Below are 24,440 nucleotides of genomic sequence, written 5' to 3'. Positions count from 1 at the left end.
TTATTTAGATTTAGTTTGACTTAATGAAACTGCCTTAAATGTGCTGTAGTAAAAAATATATATATTCGCACTAATCAATCAACACATTCCTGTCTTTGTATATCTCAATATAATAGTATTATTTAATTAAGTCCATTTAAAATAATCTTTGTCTGAAAATAAAATATGATCCTCAACTGCGTTTCCCACTCCAGTCTTCAGACGGCGATGTGCGTCTTTCAGGCGATGCTGCCAGCGTGACGTCTAATCTAGTGGACGGTTCTTCATAAACAGCTCGTCAACCAACTCGGTAGCTTGCTAGCCAACATAGCCGAAAGATTCTAGCTATTTATACGATTTCGGTCTATATTAGCTACTGTTTTAGACGTCGGTCGTATCTACTTGTTAACCTATTTAATTTAATATTACGTTATTTTGTATTAGTCAGCTATAGTAGCTGGCTGGTTAAGTTAGCACTAGCCTAGTCGCTAATTGAAGCTAGCTAGCTAACATCCCCGAACATGAGCTCCCTAAACTACTCCCCTCCTGTTAAAGAAGAGGAGGTCTGCTGGACGGAGGAAGAAGCTCTGGGGTTGAACATTGTCGTGAAAGAGGAGAAGGAAGAAGAGGATGTCACAGTAAAACAAGAAGTAGAGGATGAGTCTGTTACAGTGAAAGAAGAAGAGAAAGACGTTTCAGTGAAAGAAGAGGAAGACGCGTTCAGAGTGAAAGAGGAGGAGGATGTTACAGTAAAAGAAGAGGAGGAAGGGAAAGAGGAGGATGCAGTTTTTGGAGTGAAGAAGGAAGGGGAGATTACTGTCACATTGAAAGATGAAGAGGTGGAGAACGGGGATCTGATTAACACCAGTAAGTACAGCCTTAAATGTGTTTTTAACTTTGGATATTAGGGGGTTGTCTCCTCAATACCTCTTCAACGGAGGGCCCTGGGATGATGACTGGTATTTCTAGAATCAGACGAAGTAGAGAGCAAGCTACCCCTTGTTTTCTCCGTTCCGTTTCCAAAAAGTGACTTAACATATATATTTGAGAAGGGTCTATCTGCTGACCGCAGACTGGGGGGCACGGCATGTAGTGATTTTCATGTAGTGATGATTTACTACAGTGCCCCCCAATAGTGCCATGTGAGAGTTGGGTTGGCTACACCAAAGATTATGGATATACTGACAAGATGTCTCTCCGCCCTAACAAAGGGAGGTCGTTGTCCACAAAGCTTCACTGCGGGTTGTCTAGCTCCCGCCTATCCTTTCTTTGGATTGGTGGATTCATCTTATTATTGAAATCTATTGTTTATATTCTATGAGGGTTGTTGTGGTCAACCGCCTGTATTCAATGGAGAGAGATGCTAAGCTACTAGCATGAATATGCATAGCGATCTGGAGACAACTCCTATAGTGTTTTTATTACCCTCCAGGCGAGCTTCAATGCCATACAACTCTCCTTCCGTGGCCTCCAATTGCTCTTAAATACAAGTAAAACTAAATGCATGCTCTTCAACCGATCGCTGCCTGTCAAACATCACTACTCTGGACGGCTCTGACTTAGAATATGTGGACAACTACAAATACCTAAGTGTCTGGTTAGACTGTAAACTCTCCTTCCAGACTCACATCAAACATCTCCAATCCAAAGTTAAATCTAGAATTGGCTTCCTATTCCGCAACAAAGCATCCTTCACTCATGCTGCCAAACATACCCTTGTAAAACTGACCATCCTACCAATCCTCGACTTCGGTGATGTCATTTACAAAATAGCCTCCAATACCCTACTCAATAAATTGGATGCAGTCTATCACAGTGCCATCCATTTTGTTACCAAAGCCCCATATATGTAACAGTATAACTTTACGGCGTCCCCTCGCCCCTACACGGGCGCGAACCAGGGACCCTCTGCACACATCAACAACTGACACCCACGAAGCGTCGTTACCCATCGCTCCACAAAAGCCGCGGCCCTTGCAGAGCAAGGGGAAACACTACTTCTAGGTTTCAGAGCAAGTGACGTAACTGATTGAAACGCTATTAGCGCGTACCCGCTAACTAGCTAGCCATTTCACATCCGTTACACTCACCCCCCTTTCAACCTCCTCCTTTTCCGCAGCAACCAGTGATCCGGGTCAACAGCATCAATGTAACAGTATAACTTTAAACCGTCCCCTCGCCCCGACACGGGCGCGAACCAGGGACCCTCTGCACACATCAACAACTGACACCCACGAAGCGTCGTTACCCATCGCTCCACAAAAGCCGCGGCCCTTGCAGAGCAAGGGGAAACACTACTTCTAGGTTTCAGAGCAAGTGACGTAACTGATTGAAATGCTATTAGCGCGTACCCGCTAACTAGCTAGCCATTTCACATCCGTTACATATACTACCCACCACTGCGACCTGTACACTCTCGTTGGCTGGCCCTCGCTTCATACTCGTCGCCAAACCCACTGGCTCCAGGTCATCTACAAGACCCTGCTAGGTAATGTCCCCCCTTATCTCAGCTCGCTGGTCACCATAGCAGCACCCACCTGTAGCACGCGCTCCAGCAGGTATATCTCTCTGGTCTCCCCCAAAACCAATTCTTCCTTTGGCCGCCTCTCCTTCCAGTTCTCTGCTGCCAATGACTGGAACGAACTACAAAAATCTCTGAAACTGGAAACACTTATGTCCCTCACTAGCTTTAAGCACCAGCTGTCAGAGCAGCTCATAGATTACTGCACCTGTACATAGCCCATCTATAATTTAGCCCAAACAACTACCTCTTTCCCTAATGTATTTATTTATTTATTTATTTGCTCCTTTGCACCCCATTATTTCTATCTCTACTTTGCACATTCTTCCACTGCAAATCAACCATTCCAGTGTTTCACTTGCTATATTGTATTTACTTCGCCACCATGGCCTTTTTTTGCCTTTACCTCCCTTATCTCACCTCACTTGCTCACATTGTATATAGACTTATTTTTCTACTGTATTATTGACTGTATGTTTGTTTTACTCCATGCTTTGCTTTATCTTGGCCAGGTCGCAATTGTAAATTAGAATGTGTTCTCAACTTGCCTACCTGGTTAAATAAAGGTGAAATAAATAAATAAATAAAATTAAATAAAGGTTGTCTGTGTCAACATAACAACTTAAGCATTACGAAACTTCTGTTGGATCAAGTAAACCTCACGTAGCAAATAAGCCATTCATTTTGTTGTTGACCAAATTCGACACTTTCCACACTGTGTTGATAATTGTTTCCACTTGGATACAACCTACTGTAGCCTACTGGCATGACCTAGAGAGTTACAACCTACTGTAGCCTACTGGCATGACCTAGAGAGATACAACCTACTGTAATATATTGGCATGACCTAGAGAGATACAACCTACTGTAACCTACTGGCATGACCTAGAGAGTTACAACCTACTGTAACCTATTGGCATGACCTAGAGTTACAACCTACTGTAGCCTACTGGCATGACCTAGAGAGATAAAACCTACTGTATCCTACTGGCATGACCTAGAGAGATACAACCTACTGTAACCTACTGACATGACCTAGAGAGATACAACCTACTGTAACCTACTGGCATAACCTAGAGCGATACAACCTACTGTAACCTACTGACATGACCTAGAGAGTTACAACCTACTGTAGCCTACTGGCATGACCTAGAGAGTTACAACCTACTGTAGCCTACTGGCATGACCTAGAGAGATACAACCTACTGTAATATATTGGCATGACCTAGAGAGATACAACCTACTGTAACCTACTGGCATGACCTAGAGAGTTACAACCTACTGTAACCTATTGGCATGACCTAGAGAGTTACAACCTACTGTAGCCTACTGGCATGACCTAGAGAGATAAAACCTACTGTATCCTACTGGCATGACCTAGAGAGATACAACCTACTGTAACCTACTGACATGACCTAGAGAGATACAACCTACTGTAACCTACTGGCATAACCTAGAGCGATACAACCTACTGTAACCTACTGACATGACCTAGAGAGTTACAACCTACTGTAGCCTACTGGCATGACCTAGAGAGATACAACCTACTGTATCCTACTGGCATGACCTAGAGAGATACAACCTACTGTAACCTACTGACATGACCTAGAGAGATACAACCTACTGTAACCTACTGGCATAACCTAGAGAGTTACAACCTACTGTAGCCTACTGGCATGACCTAGAGAGATACAACCTACTGTAATATATTGGCATGACCTAGAGAGATACAACCTACTGTAACCTACTGGCATGACCTAGAGAGTTACAACCTACTGTAACCTATTGGCATGACCTAGAGAGTTACAACCTACTGTAGCCTACTGGCATGACCTAGAGAGTTACAACCTACTGTAGCCTACTGGCATGACCTAGAGAGATACAACCTACTGTAATATATTGGCATGACCTAGAGAGATACAACCTACTGTAACCTACTGGCATGACCTAGAGAGTTACAACCTACTGTAACCTATTGGCATGACCTAGAGAGTTACAACCTACTGTAGCCTACTGGCATGACCTAGAGAGATACAACCTACTGTAACCTACTGGCATGACCTAGAGAGATACAACCTACTGTATCCTACTGGCATGACCTAGAGAGATACAACCTACTGTAACCTACTGACATGACCTCGAGAGATACAACCTACTGTAACCTACTGGCATAACCTAGAGCGATACAACCTACTGTAACCTACTGACATGACCTAGAGAGTTACAACCTACTGTAGCCTACTGGCATGACCTAGAGAGATACAACCTACTGTATCCTACTGGCATGACCTAGAGAGTTACAACCTACTGTAGCCTACTGGCATGACCTAGAGAGATACAACCTACTGTAACCTACTGGCATGACCTAGAGAGATACAACCTACTGTAACCTACTGACATGACCTAGAGAGATACAACCTACTGTAGCCTACTGGCATGACCTAGAGAGATACAACCTACTGTAACCTACTGGCATGACCTAGAGAGTTACAACCTACTGTAACCTACTGGCATGACCTAGAGAGTTACAACCTACTGTAGCCTACTGGCATGACCTAGAGAGATACAACCTACTGTAATATATTGGCATGACCTAGAGAGATACAACCTACTGTAACCTACTGGCATGACCTAGAGAGTTACAACCTACTGTAACCTATTGGCATGACCTAGAGAGTTACAACCTACTGTAGCCTACTGGCATGACCTAGAGAGTTACAACCTACTGTAGCCTACTGGCATGACCTAGAGAGATACAACCTACTGTAATATATTGGCATGACCTAGAGAGATACAACCTACTGTAACCTACTGGCATGACCTAGAGAGTTACAACCTACTGTAACCTATTGGCATGACCTAGAGAGTTACAACCTACTGTAACCTACTGACATGACCTAGAGAGATACAACCTACTGTAACCTACTGGCATAACCTAGAGCGATACAACCTACTGTAACCTACTGACATGACCTAGAGAGTTACAACCTACTGTAGCCTACTGACATGACCTAGAGAGATACAACCTACTGTATCCTACTGGCATGACCTAGAGAGATACAACCTACTGTAACCTACTGACATGACCTAGAGAGATGCAACCTACTGTAACCTACTGGCATAACCTAGAGAGTTACAACCTACTGTAGCCTACTGGCATGACCTAGAGAGATACAACCTACTGTAATATATTGGCATGACCTAGAGAGATACAACCTACTGTAATATATTGGCATGACCTAGAGAGATACAACCTACTGTAACCTACTGGCATGACCTAGAGAGTTACAACCTACTGTAACCTATTGGCATGACCTAGAGAGTTACAACCTACTGTAGCCTACTGGCATGACCTAGAGAGTTACAACCTACTGTAGCCTACTGGCATGACCTAGAGAGATACAACCTACTGTAATATATTGGCATGACCTCGAGAGATACAACCTACTGTAACCTACTGGCATGACCTAGAGAGTTACAACCTACTGTAACCTATTGGCATGACCTAGAGAGTTACAACCTACTGTACCTACTGGCATGACCTAGAGAGATACAACCTACTGTAACCTACTGGCATGACCTAGAGAGATACAACCTACTGTATCCTACTGGCATGACCTAGAGAGATACAACCTACTGTAACCTACTGACATGACCTAGAGAGATACAACCTACTGTAACCTACTGGCATAACCTAGAGCGATACAACCTACTGTAACCTACTGACATGACCTAGAGAGTTACAACCTACTGTAGCCTACTGGCATGACCTAGAGAGATACAACCTACTGTATCCTACTGGCATGACCTAGAGAGTTACAACCTACTGTAGCCTACTGGCATGACCTAGAGAGATACAACCTACTGTAACCTACTGGCATGACCTAGAGAGATACAACCTACCTTAACCTACTGGCATGACCTAGAGAGATACAACCTACTGTAACCTACTGACATGACCTAGAGAGATACAACCTACTGTAACCTACTGACATGACCTAGAGAGATACAACCTACTGTAGCCTACTGGCATGACCTAGAGAGATACAACCTACTGTAACCTACTGGCATGACCTAGAGAGATACAACCTACTGTAACCTACTGACATGACCTAGAGAGATACAACCTACTGTAACCTACTGACATGACCTAGAGAGATACAACCTACTGTAGCCTACTGGCATGACCTAGAGAGATACAACCTACTGTAACCTACTGGCATGACCTAGAGAGTTACAACCTACTGTAACCTACTGGCATGGCCTAGAGAGTTACAACCTACTGTAGCCTACTGGCATGGCCTAGAGAGTTACAACCTACTGTAGCCTACTGGCATGACCTAGAGAGATACAACCTACTGTAACCTACTGGCATGACCTAGAGAGTTACAACCTACTGTAACCTATTGGCATGACCTAGAGAGTTACAACCTACTGTAGCTTACTGGCATGACCTAGAGAGTTACAACCTACTGTAGCCTACTGGCATGACCTAGAGAGATACAACCTACTGTAATATATTGGCATGACCTAGAGAGATACAACCTACTGTAACCTACTGGCATGACCTAGAGAGTTACAACCTACTGTAACCTATTGGCATGACCTAGAGAGTTACAACCTACTGTAGCCTACTGGCATGACCTAGAGAGATACAACCTACTGTAACCTACTGGCATGACCTAGAGAGATACAACCTACTGTATCCTACTGGCATGACCTAGAGAGATACAACCTACTGTAACCTACTGACATGACCTAGAGAGATACAACCTACTGTAACCTACTGGCATAACCTAGAGCGATACAACCTACTGTAACCTACTGACATGACCTAGAGAGTTACAACCTACTGTAGCCTACTGGCATGACCTAGAGAGATACAACCTACTGTATCCTACTGGCATGACCTAGAGAGATACAACCTACTGTAACCTACTGACATGACCTAGAGAGATACAACCTACTGTAACCTACTGGCATAACCTAGAGAGTTACAACCTACTGTAGCCTACTGGCATGACCTAGAGAGATACAACCTACTGTAATATATTGGCATGACATAGAGAGATACAACCTACTGTAACCTACTGGCATGACCTAGAGAGTTACAACCTACTGTAACCTATTGGCATGACCTAGAGAGTTACAACCTACTGTAGCCTACTGGCATGACCTAGAGAGATACAACCTACTGTAACCTACTGGCATGACCTAGAGAGATACAACCTCCTGTAACCTACTGACATGACCTAGAGAGATACAACCTACTGTAACCTACTGACATGACCTAGAGAGATACAACCTACTGTAGCCTACTGGCATGACCTAGAGAGATACAACCTACTGTAACCTACTGGCATGACCTAGAGAGATACAACCTACCTTAACCTACTGGCATGACCTAGAGAGATACAACCTACTGTAACCTACTGGCATGACCTAGAGAGATACAACCTACTGTATCCTACTGGCATGACCTAGAGAGATACAACCTACTGTAACCTACTGACATGACCTAGAGAGATACAACCTACTGTAACCTACTGGCATAACCTAGAGAGTTACAACCTACTGTAGCCTACTGGCATGACCTAGAGAGATACAACCTACTGTAATATATTGGCATGACATAGAGAGATACAACCTACTGTAACCTACTGGCATGACCTAGAGAGTTACAACCTACTGTAACCTATTGGCATGACCTAGAGAGTTACAACCTACTGTAGCCTACTGGCATGACCTAGAGAGATACAACCTACTGTAACCTACTGACATGACCTAGAGAGATACAACCTACTGTAGCCTACTGGCATGACCTAGAGAGATACAACCTACTGTAACCTACTGGCATGACCTAGAGAGATACAACCTACTGTAACCTACTGACATGACCTAGAGAGATACAACCTACTGTAACCTACTGACATGACCTAGAGAGATACAACCTACTGTAACCTACTGACATGACCTAGAGAGATACAACCTACTGTAACCTACTGACATGACCTAGAGAGATACAACCTACTGTAGCCTACTGGCATGACCTAGAGAGATACAACCTACTGTAACCTACTGGCATGACCTAGAGAGTTACAACCTACTGTAACCTACTGGCATGGCCTAGAGAGTTACAACCTACTGTAACCTACTGGCATGGCCTAGAGAGTTACAACCTACTGTAGCCTACTGGCATGACCTAGAGAGATACAACCTACTGTAACCTACTGGCATGACCTAGAGAGTTACAACCTACTGTAACCTATTGGCATGACCTAGAGAGTTACAACCTACTGTAGCTTACTGGCATGACCTAGAGAGTTACAACCTACTGTAGCCTACTGGCATGACCTAGAGAGATACAACCTACTGTAATATATTGGCATGACCTAGAGAGATACAACCTACTGTAACCTACTGGCATGACCTAGAGAGTTACAACCTACTGTAACCTATTGGCATGACCTAGAGAGTTACAACCTACTGTAGCCTACTGGCATGACCTAGAGAGATACAACCTACTGTAACCTACTGGCATGACCTAGAGAGATACAACCTACTGTATCCTACTGGCATGACCTAGAGAGATACAACCTACTGTAACCTACTGACATGACCTAGAGAGATACAACCTACTGTAACCTACTGGCATAACCTAGAGCGATACAACCTACTGTAACCTACTGACATGACCTAGAGAGTTACAACCTACTGTAGCCTACTGGCATGACCTAGAGAGATACAACCTACTGTATCCTACTGGCATGACCTAGAGAGATACAACCTACTGTAACCTACTGACATGACCTAGAGAGATACAACCTACTGTAACCTACTGGCATAACCTAGAGAGTTACAACCTACTGTAGCCTACTGGCATGACCTAGAGAGATACAACCTACTGTAATATATTGGCATGACCTAGAGAGATACAACCTACTGTAACCTACTGGCATGACCTAGAGAGTTACAACCTACTGTAACCTATTGGCATGACCTAGAGAGTTACAACCTACTGTAGCCTACTGGCATGACCTAGAGAGATACAACCTACTGTAACCTACTGGCATGACCTAGAGAGATACAACCTCCTGTAACCTACTGACATGACCTAGAGAGATACAACCTACTGTAACCTACTGACATGACCTAGAGAGATACAACCTACTGTAGCCTACTGGCATGACCTAGAGAGATACAACCTACTGTAACCTACTGGCATGACCTAGAGAGTTACAACCTACTGTAACCTACTGGCATGACCTAGAGAGTTACAACCTACTGTAGCCTACTGGCATGACCTAGAGAGATACAACCTACTGTAATATATTGGCATGACCTAGAGAGATACAACCTACTGTAACCTACTGGCATGACCTAGAGAGTTACAACCTACTGTAACCTATTGGCATGACCTAGAGAGATACAACCTACTGTAACCTACTGGCATGACCTAGAGAGATACAACCTACTGTAACCTACTGACATGACCTAGAGAGATACAACCTACTGTAACCTACTGGCATAACCTAGAGCGATACAACCTACTGTAACCTACTGACATGACCTAGAGCGATACAACCTACTGTAGCCTACTGGCATGACCTAGAGAGATACAACCTACTGTAACCTACTGGCATGACCTAGAGAGTTACAACCTACTGTAACCTACTGGCATGACCTAGAGAGTTACAACCTACTGTAGCCTACTGGCATGACCTAGAGAAATACAACCTACTGTAACCTACTGACATGACCTAGAGAGATACAACCTACTGTAACCTACTGGCATAACCTAGAGCGATACAACCTACTGTAACCTACTGACATGACCTAGAGAGTTACAACCTACTGTAGCCTACTGGCATGACCTAGAGAGATACAACCTACTGTATCCTACTGGCATGACCTAGAGAGATACAACCTACTGTAACCTACTGACATGACCTAGAGAGATACAACCTACTGTAATATATTGGCATGACCTAGAGAGATACAACCTACTGTAACCTACTGGCATGACCTAGAGAGTTACAACCTACTGTAACCTATTGGCATGACCTAGAGAGTTACAACCTATTGTAGCCTACTGGCATGACCTAGAGAGATACAACCTACTGTAACCTACTGGCATGACCTAGAGAGATACAACCTACTGTAACCTACTGACATGACCTAGAGAGATACAACCTACTGTAACCTACTGACATGACCTAGAGAGATACAACCTACTGTAGCCTACTGGCATGACCTAGAGAGATACAACCTACTGTAGCCTACTGGCATGACCTAGAGAGATACAACCTACTGTATCCTACTGGCATGACCTAGAGAGATACAACCTACTGTAACCTACTGACATGACCTAGAGAGATACAACCTACTGTAATATATTGGCATGACCTAGAGAGATACAACCTACTGTAACCTACTGGCATGACCTAGAGAGTTACAACCTACTGTAACCTATTGGCATGACCTAGAGAGTTACAACCTACTGTAGCCTACTGGCATGACCTAGAGAGATACAACCTACTGTAACCTACTGGCATGACCTAGAGAGATACAACCTACTGTAACCTACTGACATGACCTAGAGAGATACAACCTACTGTAACCTACTGACATGACCTAGAGAGATACAACCTACTGTAGCCTACTGGCATGACCTAGAGAGATCCAACCTACTGTAACCTACTGGCATGACCTAGAGAGTTACAACCTACTGTAACCTACTGGCATGACCTAGAGTTACAACCTACTGTAACCTACTGGCATGACCTAGAGAGTTACAACCTACTGTAGCCTACTGGCATGACCTAGAGAAATACAACCTACTGTAACCTACTGACATGACCTAGAGAGATACAACCTACTGTAACCTACTGGCATAACCTATAGCGATACAACCTACTGTAACCTACTGGCATGACCTAGAGAGATACAACCTACTGTAACCTACTGACATGACCTAGAGAGATACAACCTACTGTAACCTACTGACATGACCTAGAGAGATACAACCTACTGTAACCTACTGACATGACCTAGAGAGATACAACCTACTGTAACCTACTGGCATGACCTAGAGAGATACAACCTACTGTAACCTACTGACATGACCTAGAGAGATACAACCTACTGTAACCTACTGACATGACCTAGAGAGATACAACCTACTGTAACCTACTGGCATAACCTAGAGCGATACAACCTACTGTAACCTACTGACATGACCTAGAGAGATACAACCTACTGTAGCCTACTGGCATGACCTAGAGAGATACAACCTACTGTAACCTACTGGCATGACCTAGAGAGTTACAACCTACTGTAGCCTACTGGCATGACCTAGAGAGATACAACCTACTGTAATATATTTGCATAACCTAGAGAGATACAACCTACTGTAACCTACTGGCATGACCTAGAGAGTTACAACCTACTGTAACCTATTGGCATGACCTAGAGAGTTACAACCTACTGTAGCCTACTGGCATGACCTAGAGAAATACAACCTACTGTAACCTACTGACATGACCTAGAGAGATACAACCTACTGTAGCCTACTGGCATGACCTAGAGAGATCCAACCTACTGTAACCTACTGGCATGACCTAGAGAGTTACAACCTACTGTAACCTACTGGCATGACCTAGAGAGTTACAACCTACTGTAACCTACTGGCATGACCTAGAGAGTTACAACCTACTGTAGCCTACTGGCATGACCTAGAGAAATACAACCTACTGTAACCTACTGACATGACCTAGAGAGATACAACCTACTGTAACCTACTGGCATAACCTATAGCGATACAACCTACTGTAACCTACTGGCATGACCTAGAGAGATACAACCTACTGTAACCTACTGACATGACCTAGAGAGATACAACCTACTGTAGCCTACTGGCATGACCTAGAGAGTTACAACCTACTGTAACCTACTGACATGACCTAGAGAGATACAACCTACTGTAACCTACTGACATGACCTAGAGAGATACAACCTACTGTAACCTACTGGCATGACCTAGAGAGATACAACCTACTGTAACCTACTGACATGACCTAGAGAGATACAACCTACTGTAACCTACTGGCATGACCTAGAGAGATACAACCTACTGTAACCTACTGGCATAACCTAGAGCGATACAACCTACTGTAACCTACTGACATGACCTAGAGAGATACAACCTACTGTAGCCTACTGGCATGACCTAGAGAGATACAACCTACTGTAACCTACTGGCATGACCTAGAGAGTTACAACCTACTGTAGCCTACTGGCATGACCTAGAGAGATACAACCTACTGTAATATATTTGCATAACCTAGAGAGATACAACCTACTGTAACCTACTGGCATGACCTAGAGAGTTACAACCTACTGTAACCTATTGGCATGACCTAGAGAGTTACAACCTACTGTAGCCTACTGGCATGACCTAGAGAGATACAACCTACTGTAACCTACTGGCATGACCTAGAGAGATACAACCTACTGTAACCTATTGGCATGACCTAGAGAGTTACAACCTACTGTAGCCTACTGGCATGACCTAGAGAGATACAACCTACTGTAACCTACTGGCATGACCTAGAGAGATACAACCTACTGTAGCCTACTGGCATGACCTAGAGAGTTACAACCTACTGTAACCTATTGGCATGACCCAGAGAGTTACAACCTACTGTAGCCTACTGGCATGACCTAGAGAGATACAACCTACTGTAACCTACTGGCATGACCTAGAGAGATACAACCTACTGTATCCTAATGGCATGACCTAGAGAGCTAAAGTTGTAAAATTCCTTGATTTTAAATGAATATTTTCCAGTAATAATGATCATTTGTATCTTCCTATCCACATGTTGGATCCCTCTGCTTTGTCGTCCGCTCTACACCAATAACAGACAACTACTGTTGGTTGCTTCTCCTTTGTCGTCCTCTCTACACCAATAACAGACAACTACTGTTGGTTGCTTCTCCTTTGTCGTCCTCTCTACACCAATAACAGACAACTACTGTTGGTTGCCTCTCCTTTGTCGTCCGCTCTACACCAATAACAGACAACTACTGTGGGCCTCCCAATCATACAGCCTGGATACAGCCTGGATTCAAACCATGGACTGTAGTGATGCCTCTTGCACTGAGATGCAGTGGCTTAGACTGCTGCATCCGTGTGTGTGTTAACTATTTAACTGTACTAGAATGCTTAAAAGACTGCTAAAATTTTAAATATCGGTAATCGGTATCGTTTTTTGGGGCAAGGAAAATATTGGACATCGGTATTGGCCCAAAATGTAATATCGTTCTCAGGATATTACTGCGAGAAACCACCTCTAAGCTCACACAGCTCTCCTGCACCTTTATCAGATCAGCAGCGATTCACGTCAGCCTCCAGAGAGGTAGTCAGGTGTAAAGTGCTGCAATCATCATGGTGTGGAACTGTTGTTTTGAGTGAGGCAATAACTGGCACAGTCTCGTATCACAAATTAGTTCAATCTGCTTTGAAAGTATCAGAAACCTCTTGTATTCAGGTCTGAATTGTAGCCACTACCTCAGTTGAAATGACAACTATCTCCGAGCATAGTAGCTTGATATTTTTACATTTACATTTTAGTCATTTAGCAGACGCTCTTATCCAGAGCGACTTACAGTAGAGTGCATACATTTTATTACATTTTTTTTTTACTTACTGAGACAAGGATATCCCTACCGGCCAAACCCTCCCTACCGGCCAAACCCTCCCTAACCCGGACGACGCTATGCCAATTGTGCGTCGCCCCACGGATGTTTGATGGTCTCGAATGTTCATTTTAGCGCCCCCAGACAAAACCGCACACCCGGGCAAAGTGCAAGTCTCTGGGGTTTCAGTGTCAGGAGAGGGCGGTGATGAAACTGGGTCTTGATTTTAATGAACTCCCCCAAAACAAGAACAAATCTGAACCAAACATAGACTCATATGTTTCACAAGTTTGGCCACACAGTACAGCACAGTAGACAACTAAGTAACTAGATACTCTGTTTGTCTTTGACAGGAGAGAGACCAGACTCTCCCTCTGACAGCAGGAAGAGTCCTTCAGGGGAATCAGACCCAGAGATGCCCAAAGCAACAGGAGGACATCACTGCTCCCACTGTGGAAAGAGTTTTACAAACTTAGGGAGCCTGAAGAAACATGAGAGGACACACACAGGAAAAAAGACTTTCCAATGTTCCCAGTGTGGAAAAGGTTTTCTTTGGTTATATCACCTGAATAGGCATGAGAGGACACACACAGGAGAAAAACCTTTCCAATGCTCCCATTGTGGAAAAAGTTTTAACGAATTAGGGTACCTATTAATACATAAGAGAATACACTCTGGAGAGAAGCCTTACCACTGCTCCAAATGTAGAATGACTTTTACCTGGTTAGGGAGCCTTAAAACGCATGAGAGAATACACACTGGAGAAAATCCTTTCCAATGTTCCCACTGTGGAAAGAATTTTACCCAGTTAGGGAACCTAAATCGGCACAAGAGGACACACACAGGAGAGAAGCCTTACCAATGCTCTCAGTGTAGAAAGAGTTTTAGAGGTTTAGTGAGCCTGAAACAGCATAAGAGAATACACACAGGAGAGAAGCCGTATCACTGTTCCCAGTGTGGAAAGAGTTTTAGATGGTTAGGGACTTTGAAAATGCATGAGAGGACACACACAGGAGAAAAACCGTACCAATGCACCATGTGTGGAAAGAGATTTACCCAGTTAAAGTCCATGAAATTACATGGGAGAATACATACAGGAGAGAAGCCTTACCACTGCTCCCACTGTGGTATGACTTTTACCTGGTTAGTAAACATGAAAACTCATGAGCGAATACACACAGGAGAGAAGCCTTATCAATGTTCCCAGTGTGGAAAGAATTTTAGGGGTTTGGTGAACCTGAAACAGCATGAGAGGACACACCCACAAGAAAAGCCTTACCAATGCTCCTTGTGTGGAAAGCGTTTTACAAAGTTAGGGGGTCTGACAAGGCATGAGAGGACACACACAGGAGGGGATAAGACGTATCACTGCTCCCTGTGCGGAAAGACATTTAACAGGTTAAGGCATCTGAATAAGCATGAAAGAATACATACACAGGAGGAGAAGACATACCACTGCTCTCATTGTGGAAAGACATTTACCCAGTCAGAGGACCTGAAAGCACATGAGAGAATAGAAAGGCTTTGTTCTGACTTGTGATTTTGACTGAGCATTTGTGTTTTTGTACATACCACATGAAATCATATTGTTTATATGAAGTCTTCAACAAAATAGGTTTACTTAAAAAAATGTTTGTTTCGTTTCTAAAATGAGATTTAAAAAAATGATGTACATTGATATTTTCTATACAAGTGTACAGGTTTCAGGCTCATACAGCGCAGGTGCATAATTTTCCACGATAGTAAGTAAGTAGCCTTGCAGGAGCCTTGGCTTGTCTGATCCAGAACAGCTCATAGTAACAGGAGCCTATCTCCTGTTTCTGTACAGGATTCTAGTCTATACAGTACCACAGTATAGTAACAGGAGTCTAGTCTATACAGTACCACAGTATAGTAACAGGAGTCTAGTCTATACAGTACCACAGTATAGTAACAGGAGTCTATCTCCTGGTTCTGTAGTGAGGCATCTTGATGTACAGTACTTCCCCTGGACAGGACTCTAGTCTATACAGTACCACAGTATAGTAACAGGAGTCTAGTCTATACAGTACCACAGTATAGTAACAGGAGTCTAGTCTATACAGTACCACAGTATAGTAACAGGAGTCTATCTCCTGTTTCCGTAGTGAGGCAGCTTGTTACTTTGATTTCTTATTTGTATTTTTTTATTTTTAAACTGCATTGTTGGTTAGGGCTTGTAAGTATTTCACTGTCAGGTCTACACCTGTTGGTTAGGGCTTGTAAGTAAGTATTTCACTGTAAGGTCTACACCTGTTGTATTTGGCGCATGTGACTAATAAAGTTTGATTTGATAGTCTATTAAGTTGTAATATAGATTAATGGAATTTTGCATTTCTTGATTCCAGCCTTGAAAGCTCTTGAATTGGATTTGATATATGATTTAAATATTGCTAAATTAATTTAATTGGATACAGTTGCAGATAAACATATTGGCACCCTTGCACCTTTCTTAAATAATGACCTATTTCTTCTAAAATAAGTTGAAATTGATGGTCTCCACACCTTATAGGATTTTCAACATTGCAGAACCAATACATTTATTGTTAACTTAAGTTTACATTCGGCTAAATCAGCCACCCCCATTGCTGACAGGTGTATAAAATCGAGCACACAACCATGCAATCTCCATAGACAAACATAGGCAGTAGAATGGCCTTACTGAAGAGCTCATTGACTTTCAACGTGGCACCGTCATAGGATGGCACCTTTCCAACAAGTCAGTTTGTCAAATTTCTGCCCTACTTGAGCTGCCCCGGCCAACTGTAAGTGCTGTTATTGTGAAGTGGAAACGTCTAGGAGCAACAATGGCTCAGCCGCGAAGTGGTAGGCCACACAAGCTTACAGAACGGGTCCGCTGAGTGCTGAAGCGCGTAGCACATAAAAATCCAAACTGTTCCAAACTGCCTCAGGAAGCAATGTCAGCACAAAAACTGTTCGTCGGGAGCTTCTTGACTATCCACACATTACGCATTCACACACACAGCAGCCTAGCCTGAAAATATTTTTGATATCTCGGATTGTTCTGAGAAATATTTCCAGGCTCCGCTGGCATGGAATCTCCCAGGATTTACATCCATGCTCTCCTCCCAGAGGTTATGACAACACAACATCAAACACCGTAAATACACAACTTGATGCAACCACATGAAATGGTTGGGAACATGTTTTCATTGGCCAGTGAGAGGTCAAGCCCTCGCCACAGCTACAACTTATTTATCAGAATTCCTGCTGTAAAAATAGCTACATTATTTCTGACACCCACAACTCAGCTGCACCATGCGAGTTTTTTAAGATTTATGTTTGGTTTGTTAAAATAGAATCTTTAGTCTTGGGTCCCTGCAATTTTTTAAAATTTCTTTACTTTTGATATTGAACACTGCATTGTTGTTGAGGAAGAGCTTGCAGATAACGGGGCGTTTATACTATTGGTAAAACATGTGGATAACCACGCTAGCTTCGCTTTCGTGTGGCGCCAGCAAGTATAATAGGTAGTGCTAGGTATCAACAGCCTCCCGAGTGGTGCTAGCAAGCATAATAGGTAGTGCTAGTTATCAACAGCCTCCCGAGTGGTGCTAGCAAGCATAATAGGTAGTGCTAGGTATCAACAGCCTCCCCAGTGGTGCTAGCAAGTATAATTGGTAGTGCTAGGTATCAACAGCCTCCCGAGTGGTGCTAACAAGCATAATAGGTAGTGCTAGGTATCAACAGCCTCCCGAGTGGTGCTAGCAAGTATAATAGGTAGTGCTAGGTATCAACAGCCTCCCGAGTGGTGCTAGCAAGTATAATAGGTAGTGCTAGGTATCAACAGCCTCCCCAGTGGTGCTAGCAAGTATAATAGGTAGTGCTAGGTATCAACAGCCTCCTGAGTGGTGCTAGCAAGTATAATAGGTAGTTATAGGTATCAACAGCCTCCCGAGTGGCGCTAGCAAGCATAATAGGTAGTGCTAGGTATCAACAGCCTCCAGAGTGGCGCTAGCAAGTATAATAGGTAGTGCTAGGTATCAACAGCCTCCCCAGTGGTGCTAGCAAGTATAATAGGTAGTGCTAGGTATCAACAGCCTCCCCAGTGGTGCTAGCAAGTATAATAGGTAGTGCTAGGTATCAACAGCCTCCCCAGTGGTGCTAGCAAGTATAATAGGTAGTGCTAGGTATCAACAGCCTCCCCAGTGGTGCTAGCAAGCATAATAGGTAGTGCTAGGTATCAACAGCCTCCCCAGTGGTGCTTGCAAGCATAATAGGTAGTGCTAGGTATCAACAGCCTCCCCAGTGGTGCTAGCAAGCATAATAGGTAGTGCTAGGTATCAACAGCCTCCCGAGTGGTGCTTGCAAGTATAATAGGTAGTGCTAGGTATCAACATCCTCCCCAGTGGTGCTAGCAAGTATAATAGGTAGTGCTAGGTATCAACAGCCTCCCGAGTGGTGCTAGCAAGTATAATAGGTAGTGCAAGGTATCAACAGCCTCCCGAGCGGTGCTAGCAAGCATAATAGGTAGTGCTAGGTATCAACAGCCTCCCGAGTGGTGCTAGCAAGTATAATAGGTAGTGCTAGGTATCAACAGCCTTCCGAGTGGCGCTAGCAAGCATAATAGGTAGTGCTAGGTATCAACAGCCTCCCGAGTGGCGCTAGCAAGCATAATAGGTAGTGCTAGGTATCAACAGCCTCCCCAGTGGTGCTAGCAAGTATAATTGGTAGTGCTAGGTATCAACAGCCTCCCGAGTGGTGCTAACAAGCATAATAGGTAGTGCTAGGTATCAACAGCCTCCCGAGTGGTGCTAGCAAGTATAATAGGTAGTGCTAGGTATCAACAGCCTCCCGAGTGGTGCTAGCAAGTATAATAGGTAGTGCTAGGTATCAACAGCCTCCTGAGTGGTGCTAGCAAGTATAATAGGTAGTTATAGGTATCAACAGCCTCCCGAGTGGCGCTAGCAAGCATAATAGGTAGTGCTAGGTATCAACAGCCTCCAGAGTGGCGCTAGCAAGTATAATATGTAGTGCTAGGTATCAACAGCCTCCCCAGTGGTGCTAGCAAGTATAATAGGTAGTGCTAGGTATCAACAGCCTCCCCAGTGGTGCTAGCAAGTATAATAGGTAGTGCTAGGTATCAACAGCCTCCCCAGTGGTGCTAGCAAGCATAATAGGTAGTGCTAGGTATCAACAGCCTCCCCAGTGGTGCTTGCAAGCATAATAGGTAGTGCTAGGTATCAACAGCCTCCCCAGTGGTGCTAGCAAGCATAATAGGTAGTGCTAGGTATCAACAGCCTCCCGAGTGGTGCTTGCAAGTATAATAGGTAGTGCTAGGTATCAACATCCTCCCCAGTGGTGCTAGCAAGTATAATAGGTAGTGCTAGGTATCAACAGCCTCCCGAGTGGTGCTAGCAAGTATAATAGGTAGTGCAAGGTATCAACAGCCTCCCGAGCGGTGCTAGCAAGCATAATAGGTAGTGCTAGGTATCAACAGCCTCCCGAGTGGTGCTAGCAAGTATAATAGGTAGTGCTAGGTATCAACAGCCTTCCGAGTGGCGCTAGCAAGCATAATAGGTAGTGCTAGGTATCAACAGCCTTCCGAGTGGCGCTAGCAAGCATAATAGGTAGTGCTAGGTATCAACAGCCTCCCCAGTGGTGCTAGCAAGTATAATTGGTAGTGCTAGGTATCAACAGCCTCCCGAGTGGTGCTAACAAGCATAATAGGTAGTGCTAGGTATCAACAGCCTCCTGAGTGGTGCTAGCAAGTATAATAGGTAGTGCTAGGTATCAACAGCCTCCCGAGTGGCGCTAGCAAGCATAATAGGTAGTGCTAGGTATCAACAGCCTCCAGAGTGGCGCTAGCAAGTATAATAGGTAGTGCTAGGTATCAACAGCCTCCCCAGTGGTGCTAGCAAGCATAATAGGTAGTGCTAGGTATCAACAGCCTCCCCAGTGGTGCTTGCAAGCATAATAGGTAGTGCTAGGTATCAACAGCCTCCCCAGTGGTGCTAGCAAGCATAATAGGTAGTGCTAGGTATCAACAGCCTCCCGAGTGGTGCTTGCAAGTATAATAGGTAGTGCTAGGTATCAACAGCCTCCCGAGTGGTGCTAGCAAGTATAATAGGTAGTGCTAGGTATCAACATCCTCCCCAGTGGTGCTAGCAAGTATAATAGGTAGTGCAAGGTATCAACAGCCTCCCGAGCGGTGCTAGCAAGCATAATAGGTAGTGCTAGGTATCAACAGCCTCCCGAGCGGTGCTAGCAAGCATAATAGGTAGTGCTAGGTATCAACAGCCTCCCCAGTGGTGCTAGCAAGCATAATAGGTAGTGCTAGGTATCAACAGCCTCCCCAGTGGTGCTAGCAAGCATAATAGGTAGTGCTAGGTATCAACAGCCTCCCCACTGGTGCTTGCAAGCATAATAGGTAGTGCTAGGTATCAACAGCCTCCCCAGTGGGGCTAGCAAGCATAATAGGTAGTGCTAGGTATCAAAAGCCTCCCGAATGGTGCTAGCAAGTATAATAGGTAAGTGCTAGGTATCAACAGCCTCTCGAGTGGTGCTAGCAAGTATAATAGGTAAGTGCTAGGTATCAACAGCCTCTCGAGTGGTGCTAGCAAGTATAACAGGTAGTCCTAGGTATCAACAGCCTCCCGAGTGGTGCTAGCAAGTATAATAGGTAGTGCTAGGTATCAACAGCCTCCCGAGTGGTGCTAGCAAGTATAATAGGTAGTGCTAGGTATCAATAGCCTCCCGAGTGGCGCAGCAATGCATCGCACTACAGATCTGGGTTCGATCCCGGACTGTGTCGCAGCCAGCCGCAACCGGGAGACCTATGAGGCGGCACACAATTGGCCCATCGTCGCCTGGGATAGGGGAGGGTTTGGCCGGCTTGGATGTCCTTGTCCCACCGATCATAAGATCAAAATGATAGTTTCAACCCATTAGTCTAAGACCAGTCTGAGGATGTCCTTGTCCCACCGATCATCAGATCTAAATGATAGTTTTACAGTCTAAGCCCTGTCTGAGGGGGGAGGTTCTTCTAAGCTATATGGAATTGTTTTAAGAAGGTTTAAACAACATGAAGGGTTTCCCCAGTACAGTACTGTTTTAAGAAGGTTATACCAAGGATCAGTTTGCTATTTGATTTTGAACTGTAAGACCCATGGAAGTATCAATAAAAAAATATTCAAAAGTTATTTTAGGTAAAACATTATTTGGCCACACTGTTATAACACATAGTAACACATTAGATAACATTCACAACATGGAACAACAGTAACCATAGTAACATTGTTTCCCCCAAAACATCTAAAGGAAGTTTGTTCTGAAGTGTCTGTCCTATATCTGAGAGATACGTGTCTTTAACCCCCCTTTTTTTGCCTTTCCACATTTTGTTACGTTACAGCCTTATTCTACAATGCATTAAATAAATAAAAATCCTCATCAGTCTACACACAATACCCCATAATGACAAAGAGAAAATGGGTTTGGAGACAAAATGTCACATTTATTAAAAATAAAAAACAGAAATAGCTTATTTAAATAAGTATTCAGACCCTTTGCTATGAGACTTGAAATTGAGCTCAGGTGTGCATACTGTTTCCATTGATCATCATTGAGATGTTTCTACAGCTTGCTTGGACATGATTTGGAAAGGCACACACCTGTCTGGCTACCACAGCATTCTGAAGCGGTTCCCCCATCCCATCTGGTTTGCGCTTAGTGGGACGATCATTTGTTTTTCAACAGGTCAATGACCCAACAAACCTCCAGGCTGTGTAAAGGCTATTTGACCAAGAAGGAGAGTGATGGAGTGCTGCATCAGATGACCTGCCCTCCACAATCACTCGACCTCAACCTAATTGAGATGGTTTGGGATGAGTTGGACGGAGTGAAGGAAAAGCAGCCAACAAGTGCTCAGCATATGTGGGAACTCCTTCAAGACTGTTGGAAAAGCATTCCAGGTGAAGCTGGTTGAGAGAATGCCAAGAGTGTGCAAAGCTGTCATCAAAGCAAAGGGTGGCTACTTTGAAAAATCTCAAATATATTTTGAATTGTTTACCACTTTTTTGGTTACTACATGATTCCATAACTGTTCATAGTTTTGATGTCCTCACTATTATTCTACAATGTAGATAATGGTAAAACAAATTGTGTCGAGGCACAGATCTGGGGAAGGGTACCAAAAATGTCTGTAGCATTGGAGGTCCTCAAGAACACAGCGGCCACCATCATTCTTTAATGGAAGAAGTTTGAAACCACAAAGACTCTTCCTAGAGCTGGCCACCTGGCCAACCTGAGCAATTGGGGGAGAAGGGCCTTCGTCGTGGAGGTGACCAAGAACCCAATCGTCACTCTGACAGGGCTCTAGCGTTCCTCTGTGGAGATGGGAGAACCTTCCAGAAGGACAATCATCTCTGCAGCACTCCACCAATCAGGCCTTTATGTAGCAATGATTAAAACCTCTTAAGGATACGCCCTGTTTTTGGTTTGTGTGTTTTGGGTATATGTTGTGAAATTGTTAGATATTACTTGTTAGATATTACTGCACTGTCGGAGCTAGAAACACAAGCATTTTGTTACACCATCAATAATATCTGCTAAACACGTGTAAGTGACCAATAAAATGTGATTTGATTTTGATTTGAAATAAATGTCATATTAATCAAAGGTGCTTTTGCCTGGGGTCAAAATGACTCCAAAGGATTTGAATTTGTTAAAAGTCAATTTTGATACAGAAACACTAAACGATTATTTAGATTTAATAAGAACCAGTTGATTGACAAAGTCATGAAACATTGGAAGAATTGAATAAACCACATTTTGGCTATGATAAAAGATATGCCTCTGGGGCCAAAATGATCCATGTCAGAAGTATGGTTCAATGCAAATATGTAGTGGGTGTAAAGTTTGTTTTAAATTCTCACTCATTAAAAACGAATCAATCAACACATGCTTCTCTTTGAACGACTTAATATAATATTAACCTTTTATGAAATAAATGAAAAATAAACTTTTGGTTCCTCAACTGCGTTGCCCACTCCAGTCAGCAGATGGCGTCTTTTAGGTTCAGGTGATGCTGCCAGTGTGACGTCTAATCTAGTGGACGGGACGCTCCTTCAACAACAACAGCTAGTCAGACATCTCGGTAGCTTTCTAGCAAACATAGCTACAACATTCACGCTCTTTACACTGTTTTGGTGTATATTAGTCGCTGTGTATTAAACACACCTCTGTCGTATGTACTTGTTGGCCCATTTAATTATATATTTACGTTGTTTGTCAGCTAGCTGGTTTGCTAAGTTATCTTAGAACTAGGCTAGTCGCTAATGCTAGCTAGCTATTATCCCCGACCATGAATTCACTAAGTTACTCTCCTGCTAAAGAAGAGGCGGTCTGCTGGACGGAGAATGAAGCACTCGCCAAAGAGGAGGAGGAAGAGAAAGATGTTACAATACAAAAACAAGTAGAGGGTGAGGCTGTTACAGTGAAAGAAGAAGAGAAAGACGTTTCAGTGAAAGAAGAGGAAGACGCGTTCAGAGTGAAAGAGGAGGAAGGTGTTACAGTAAAAGAAGAGGCAGAGAAAGAGGAGGATGCGGTTTTTGGAGTGAAAGAGGAGGAGGGGGAGATTACTGTGACATTGGATGAGGAAGAGGAGGTTGGAGATCTGTTTAACACCAGTAAGTACCGTCTCTGCAGTCGTTGAACCAATGTGCAGTAAAGGGGTTCTACACTTTAATGTTGTTCTGTAGGAATGGCTGAAGCTACACTGTAACGTGTAGAACATCAAGAGTGGACCATCAACAAAACGTTAACAATTGATCAAATGCATCCAATGACAATGCCTGAAATACTGCAGTCCTCAATATCTCCTATTAGATTAGCCCAATATGTAGTCTTAAAGGGGATATCAGCAGTTGTTACATCCATTTTGGGACTTATACATTAATGATATGTACCCATTGTTTCTTGAAGAAATCACTTCAAGTGACTCATAGATAACAGTAGCAGCAGCGTAAAAGAGGGGTCTTCTACACTACCCACAATGCACTATTTCTCAACGTCATAATGGAGGATCTACTCTTCTCAACCGAGTTTGTATGTTAGCTTGGTAGCTAGCGAAAGCGTGCAAACGTTAGCCACACCTCATGCTTTTCATGCACTGTGTGGTTGTGTTATCTAGTGGGAATGCGTTAGCACGGTAGGTTCTGGTGCCTTCTTCCCGTGGGCTCAAAATGAAAGAGAAAGTCATACC

The 24,440-nt window shown here is 43.7% G+C and overlaps 1 protein-coding gene across 3 annotated transcripts in view; it reads left to right on the top strand.

Moving 5' to 3' along the window:
• The first annotated feature begins 244 nt into the window (after window positions 1-244).
• LOC139568820 (oocyte zinc finger protein XlCOF22-like) overlaps window positions 245-24,440 on the top strand; it is a 35,761-nt gene continuing 11,565 nt past the window's right edge. Inside the window, exons 1-2 of one of the 3 annotated variants that reach the window (XM_071390917.1) lie at window positions 245-846; window positions 14,554-16,519. In XM_071390917.1, coding sequence (XP_071247018.1) covers window positions 501-846; window positions 14,554-15,740 — 1,533 coding nt within the window. In that variant the 5' untranslated portion in view covers window positions 245-500 and the 3' untranslated portion in view covers window positions 15,741-16,519. Of the gene's footprint in view, window positions 847-14,553; window positions 16,520-23,292; window positions 23,866-24,440 lie in introns of those variants that run through there. The other 2 variants (XM_071390918.1, XM_071390919.1) reach the window with 2 other exon arrangements.

Source organism: Salvelinus alpinus, chromosome 2 (genome assembly GCF_045679555.1).
Source record: "Salvelinus alpinus chromosome 2, SLU_Salpinus.1, whole genome shotgun sequence".
NCBI lineage: Eukaryota > Metazoa > Chordata > Actinopteri > Salmoniformes > Salmonidae > Salvelinus > Salvelinus alpinus.
The sequence above is the reverse complement of the archived record's forward strand: the minus strand, read 5'-3'. Positions and strand labels throughout refer to the sequence as shown.